The sequence below is a fragment of the Grampus griseus genome (genome assembly GCF_964374135.1).
Source record: "Grampus griseus genome assembly, chromosome: 15".
Classification (NCBI taxonomy): Eukaryota; Metazoa; Chordata; class Mammalia; order Artiodactyla; family Delphinidae; genus Grampus; species Grampus griseus.
The window spans coordinates 39,632,984-39,640,252 of NC_139009.1; the positions used below are offsets into that span (position 1 = coordinate 39,632,984).

The 7,269-nt window shown below is 43.6% G+C and overlaps 1 protein-coding gene across 2 annotated transcripts in view; it reads right to left on the minus strand.

Annotated features, from left to right (window-relative positions):
- Positions 1-3,488: 3,488 nt before the first annotated feature.
- FSHR (follicle stimulating hormone receptor) overlaps positions 3,489-7,269 on the minus strand; it is a gene marked incomplete at both ends in the record, with an annotated part of 164,185 nt that continues 160,404 nt past the window's right edge. For both annotated transcript variants that reach the window (XM_082671809.1, XM_082671808.1), the window contains one exon: positions 3,489-4,722. In XM_082671809.1, coding sequence (XP_082527935.1) covers positions 3,489-4,722 — 1,234 coding nt within the window. The remainder of the gene's footprint in view (positions 4,723-7,269) is intronic.

Below are 7,269 nucleotides of genomic sequence, written 5' to 3' on the forward strand. Positions count from 1 at the left end.
GCCCTCTATGGTGTTCAGGATTATAAATAAAAGTTTTAGAAAGAGAACAATTTGGGATAACGTTTTGGCATTTATTTTGGTTGTGTTTCTTTTCTTTTTTTGTTTTTGTTTTTCTGTTCCTTTCCTTCCCCTTTCCTCCTTCCCCATCCCTCTTTCTCCATTTTCCCTTCCCTCTTTCCCCTTTCCCCCTTCCTTTTTCTTTTATTTTCCTGGGTCACCACTTACACTGAAGCATCCCTCTGGGAGGTGCAGACTAGAGGTGTTACCTGTATTGTTACTGTTTAGGGGCAAGAGTAACTGATACACTGGACTCAAGTTGTTTTTCATTCAAATACAGGAAACAGAGAAAGTGTTTTTCCCTTAGGACTTGTCTGAAGGGTTTAGAAACACTGAATTTAGCTCTATAAATATATTTGCTTACTTGAGAAAAGTCTTCTCTCTTACCAGGAAGTGTAGTGACAGAGTAATGCAACAAAAGTCTTCTGAGCTTCTCTTGGTGTAAGTTTATCTTTGAACATATTCTTGACTCTCAGAACCACTGTCTGTTAAACCACTGGGTCATCAGCAGCTATGCTGTGAAATAATTAACACTGTATCCTGTTTTTCATTTAACTGCTACTTGCTTTTGAGTCCAAATTCAGAAATACATTCCCTCTGGCCACAAACAAGGAAGAAAAATGATTGCAGATGGAGTTGGGAGAGCCCAACAGTGCGGCAGTGTGGATTGGGGCCTGGGGAGGAAAAAGCTAAATAAAAATGCTTCATTTTCACATAGCTCTAGACCTGTGCTCTCCAATAGAAATATAACATGAGCCACAAACATGATCCACTTAGGTAATTTTATTTTATTTATTTATTTTTATTGGAGTATAATTGCTTTACCATCGTGTGTTAGTTTCTGCTTTATAACAAAGTGAGTCAGCTATACATATATATACATCCCCATATCTCCTCTCTCTTGCATCTCCCTTCCACCCTCCCTATCCCACCCCTCTAGGTGGTTACAAAGCACCAAGCTGATCTCCCTGTGCTATGCGGCTGCTTCCCACTAGCTATCTATTTTACATTTGGTAGTATATATAAGTCCATGCCACTCTCTCACTTTGTCCTGGTTTGCCTTTCCCCATCCCCGTGTCCTCAAGTCCACTCTCTAGATCTGCATCTTTATTCCTGTCCTGCCCGTAGGTTCTTCATAACCTTTTTTTTTTAGATTCCATATATATGTGTTAGCATATGGTATTTGTTTTTTCTTTCTGGCTTACTTCACTCTGTATGACAGACTGTAGGTCCATCCACATCACTACAAATAACTCAATTTCGTTTCTTTTTATGGCTGAGTAATATTCCATTGTATATATGTGCCACATCTTCTTTATCCATTCAGTATGGAGGTTCCTTAAAAAACTAAAAATAGAACTACCATACGACCCAGCAATCCCACTACTGGCACTTAGGCAATTTTAAATATTCTAGTAGCCTCATTAAAGGATATTAAAAAAATAGATGAAATTAATGTTTAAATATATTTGTCTCAGTATGTCCAAAATAATATTGTTCCAAGATGTAATCAATATCAAAATTTTTGAGATACTGTAATTCTCTTTTCTCTGCACTAAGTATTTGAAAGGCAGTGTGTCTTTTACTTACAGCACGTCTCAGTTCAGGCTTGTCAGATTTCAGGTGCTCAATAGCTACACGTGGCTAATGGCTCCTGTACTGACCAGCTCAGCTCTGTACTATTTCTACGATACTTATTCCATTTCTCACTGATGCTCATAATAGGTCAAGATGGTGCCAGGTCACATCAGCAGAGGTGATTGCTTTTTCTTCAGCCCTCTAAGGACTCCCCTGTTAATGCATTTGGGACCAACTTTTGAAATGGGGCAAGAGAAGGAGGGATTGGCTTTGACATGGAAAGAAGATGCTCTCCGAGGAGACTCGGAGTTTTGTGGGCTGGTCATGGCACAGTGCTTGATGGGGATTTGTGGTTGGTATCTATGATCCAGATTATCCAGATGGAGTCAAAGGTGGAAATAGGGGAAGTATAGTTATTTATCAGGAGTAACATGATGTGATGGAATGAGTTCTAGATCATGGTCGGGAGAACTAGGCACTAGTCCAGGCATTGATCTGGGAGGAGAGAAGTAAATTGACATTCAACAAGCCTATTACAGCATCAGGCACTTGACACCTATTTCCTTTTCCAATTCTTATAGTAAGCTTAATAGTTAGATGTTATAATCAACTCCCATTTACAGAGGAAGACACTGAGCCTAGGGAGGAGGAGTCCTGGCTTATCATGGAGTAAGAATAAAATCTCAGCTCCGATTCCAAAGCTGCTATGTTTTTAACATTATAATCCACATGCACGCCATATACGTTGTGTCTTCTATCAGGGTTTGACTGAAGAAGCAAAAGCAGTCATGCATGCATGTAGGTATATATGGGGTGAATATTTGTTACAGGGAATTGGCTTACGTGATTGTGGGGGTTGGTTAAGTGGTCTCTGTAAGGGTGTTGTCTCTACATCTGATGCTAGAGCTTGAAGTCCATAGGGCAGGCAATAAAGGGAAGATCACGAGCATGCTTGAAGCCAAGCCACAGGCACGAGACGGAACCCCACAAGGTCAAACTGAGCTCCATTTCTGTTATTGTGGCTTCTGACCTTGGTGATAAGTGTTCTGCAGAAGTTGGGGTTCTTCATCATGGAGCTAAACACGTATACTTGGCTTAGGAAGCAGAGAACCTGAAGAAGATTTCAGGGGATAGTGGAGCCATTGCAGGCCCAGCTGTTGCATCACAGCAGTGAGCTGAACCAGCAGCTGAGCAACAAAGGGTAAGTGAGAAAATAGCTGCAGCTTCCCTTCCACCCTCCTGTATTCCTGAGAATCATCCCTGTGGCCCACATGGGAAGCATATAAGAAAGGGAATTCTGGCAAGTGTAGTTCAGCCTACTCAAGTTGACACATTACAAAGCCATCACATGGGTGCTCAGTAGATATTCGTTGAGTGAATGAATGAATGAGTATTGTGCTGCCTCTCTTGGAAGTTCCCTGGGAGTCAGAACACTTAATTTTGGCTCTGCCTCTTGTAAGCCAAGCAATTTTGAACAAGTCACTTAACCCTTCGAGTCTTGTTTTTCTCATCTATAAAACTCCAAGAATAATTCCTGTTCTGCCTGTTTAATAGGACTTTTCTAGGGATCGGCTGAGACGACCCGAACAGAAGCACTTTGAACATTTATAAAGGATAAAACAAATGTGATGTAGCATTACAGTATTTTAATTATTAATGTTGTTATTAATACTTCAGCTTCCTAATGAATCACATAGAGTTAATAGTTTCTGACTAATTTACCTTATGGATGTGCCCGGAAGATTAAATTAGATGAAGCACGTAGAAGTGCTCTGTCAGCCATGCCATGGCATAGTCTTCAAAGGCAAGACTTGAGTGTCATTCAACACTCAGAAACGTTTGCACAGTGTGTTTTAGTTCTGGGCTAAATGGCTTAGGGGAATAAGTGTGTAATTGGAACCATTGGTAACCCTGGCAACTGGAGGGCCGCGGCCATTCCTTGGATGGAAGTTGTGGGCAGTGGATGAGGTTTCTGTCCTATAGGTCTGGGCTTGCATTTCATAGCAGCCAAACTTGCTCAGCAGAATGAAGAAATCCCTGCGGAAGTTCTTGGTGAAGATAGCGTAGAGGAAGGGGTTGGCACAGGAGTTGATGGGGTAGAACAGGACCAGGAGGATCTTTGACTTGGACACAGTGATGAGGGGCACCTTGAGGGAGGCAGAGATGGCAAAGAAGGAGATGGGCGCCATGCAGAGGAAGTCAGTGAAGATGAGCATGGCCATGCGCTTGGCAATCTTGGTGTCGCTAGAGGAGGATGTGGTGTTGGGGTTTCTCACTGTGAGGTAGATGTGAGTGTAGCAGCCACAGATGACCACAAAGGCCAGGACGTTGAGCACAAGGAGGGACATGACATACAGTTGTGACAAGGGGCTGTCGATATCCATAGGCAGGCAGATGCTCACCTTCATGTAGCTGCTGATGCCAAAGATGGGAAAGAGGGCGACTGCACAAGCGAAGATCCAGCCCACCAGCATGACGCTGGCAGCGTGGCGGAGCTGTACCTTGCGTTCTAGCTGCATGGCGTGGGTGATGGTGTGCCATCTTTCCAGCGTGATGGCTGTCAGGGTGTAGACTGAGAGCTCACTGGCAAAGACGGTGAAGAAGCCGGCAGCGTCACAGCCTGCTCCAGTTTGCCAGTCAATGGCGTAGTTGTGGTACTGGCTTTTGGTGTGGATGTCAACTGACGCTATGAGCAGCAGGTAGATCCCAATGCAGAGGTCGGCAAAGGCCAAATTGCACATCAGGAACCGGGGGACTGTGAGTTTGTATTGGCTGGTGATCAGTATTAAGAGCACTAAGATGTTCCCAGTGATGGCCAGGACGCTAATGAACCATATCAGGACCCTGAGGATACCATACCCCATGATATCTTCACATGGATTGAATGCATCTGGCTCGGGGGAGCAAGTGATGTCAACCACGTCATCGCATAAGTCATAGTCAGGTTCACTGTACATCACGTCAAATCCTTTGGCGTAGCTGGACTCATCGTCTTCTGCCAAAGAGACTCTCTGACCCCTAGCCTGAGTCATATCCTCGACTTCTTGCCTTAAGATAGATTTGTTGCAAATTGGATGCAGGTCAGAGCTAGAAAAATACAAAAAGGAATAGAATCAATATGTTGGATCCAGATTGGCAAATATATCACTGTCTTTACACGGGGTAGAGAGTGGGGTTTCTTCCTGAGAGTTTTTTTTTTTTTTTCTTCTAACAGTTTGTCTGCCCTTGAGGCTAAACTCAAAGGTTAACGCTGCTTACTGTAAATGAACGGAACAACTCGTGCATATATTCCTAGAGTTGGATGGCCCACTGGGGAAACCATCTGGCCACAACCTGAATGTGGGGAGGAAGGCGCCTGGGACTAGCTAAGCTTTGCTGTTAAGTGCAAATAATTTACAGACGATATCAACTCTACCCTCACCCTTCCCCATCTCCATTCAGCTCTCTCTTCATATGCCTGAGTAGGTATACCCCCTTTCCTCTACTCTAAACTCCAGTCCTGGAAGATCTGGACTGTTCTCTGACTCAAATAAGAGTTTATTTTATCTACATAAATTAGAAGATCAGAGGCTGTAGTTGGTTCCCAGCCAGCCCTGTCCCTGGCTCTTTGGTACTCAGGCTACCAGGAGGTCTGCTAATTTGCCTGTAAATGTTAGTGAGGGGCTTATTCTTTATTATTTCACTCCCCAGGGGCCACAACAAGCCTCAGGCATGTATTTGCAAGGTAATCCTGGCTCTCTCACATTAAGTAGTTCGCTAGTGAGTGCCCAAAAGGGCAAGTGCAGGTGCAAGGGGGCCTAATTTATTCCAAGATTGTAACTCATTCCCCGAGGAGCTGCCTCTTCTCGGGCTCATATTTCTGTCTCAGCTTTCCCTTTAAACCCCAATGTACAAGAGGCCTCGTCAACAGAACAGAGGCACTTGCAGAAGGGATGTGAGTGAAAGCCAGATGATAAATATTCCATCCAGACAGGTGGACAGTGCATGTAGAGCCAGACGGTACTAGTTCTGTTTTGAAGCAAAAGCTTAAGGAATGGGAATGTTTCACATTGGGTCTTCTTTCGGATGGAAATCGTGTGTGTACACACAGACACACACACACAGACACACACACACAGACACACACACACACACACACACACACACACACCATTCCCTTCCTCCCTCCCTGAGGGGCAAGCTCACAGCAATGGTATTGCATTTCTCCCGGGCCTTAACCCGGGAGAATTAAAACTCTTCAAAGAGTTTAAATTAAACTCTTTGATTTAAAGAGTTTAAATTTTAAACTCTTTAAAGACCCCCCTCCCCAATAAGTGTTAAAACTCTTCAAAGACCCCCGTCCCCAATAAGATGGAGAGAGTGACTGGGGCTTGGAGGAGGTAAAGATTCCATTAGATACTAAACGATGAGGGCTGGCCAAGTGTGCCAGCAGACCCGGACTGAACTTTTCCACATCAACCTCTAGGAGAAGGGGCTGTTAGTGAGAACCCTCTCCTTTCTCTCCCCTCCAGAAAGTGAACTGAATTGCCAGAAAGTCATTTTCCCTTGGATCAAGGGACTCCTTTTTTTTTTTCTTTCCTGGATAATGTGTCATTTGTTGTTTTAGAGACTGATAGAGCTTCTCACATCAGTCACAGTTTACACTAAGGAGGTTAAACAGTTAACATACGTGTAATTGAAAATGTGCAGAAAATCTTTTGGTTTAGTCAGAGATCTTACAAGAAAGGTGAGGCAAGTTCAGAGATGGGCAAAGAGGGGACAAGAGAATCACTTTGTTTCTTATTCTAACTCCCAAGTCCTAAACCCTGTCATTGGATTAGCGGCAGCCCAGTTCTAGGAACAGGAAGTAAGTAACCTGGTGCCAACAGACTGTGATTCGGTTCACTGAAACAGATCTGACCATCTAGACAGACACAGCCTTCACTTCCCAGGGCTTATGTTGGCTTCGGTGAAGATGCTTATTTTTGATACTGCTACGAACATATTTTAAATATAGATGCTTCCCTTTGCCGAAACAGCAGTGACCCAGTGACATGAGTGGGGGAAAGGTAAACAATGGATGTCTCTTAGAGAAGAATAGAAAGAAAAATGGAAGCAGGGGAAATAAAATCATGCCTCTGCAGTACCTCGGCAAATCCTAAGTATTATAAAGAGTTGGGAATTCAGTTTGGGGTGAGGTTAAAAAGTAGTCCTCTTGGATCCCAGTAAATCAATGAACAGATACTTGGGAAATGCATGACGGAGTGGCCGAGAGCCTGAGCTTTGCAGACAGACAGGCAGACCAGAGAGTTTGGATCTGAGTCTGTTTGGTGTTTGTCAGGTTATTTACTGTCTCTGAGCCTCAGTTTCTGCCTTTGTGAGAAGGGAATAAAAATGGTGTTTTTACCTTTGTGAAAATTAAATGAGATAAAGCTGCAAAGTATTACAGTGCCTGGCAGGGAGTCCTTGACAAGTATCAGCAGTATGAAGAGAGAGGATGTGGTTACTTACTGAGTTCATGTTGAGGTCTAGGCCCTGTGTGAGTACTTAATGAATATGCCACAGTGCCTCAGTTTAAAATCTAGCCGGGAAGAAAAGGCCTAAATACAATAAATAACAAAACTAGGGCAAAATATCAATGCAAGCTGAGGATGG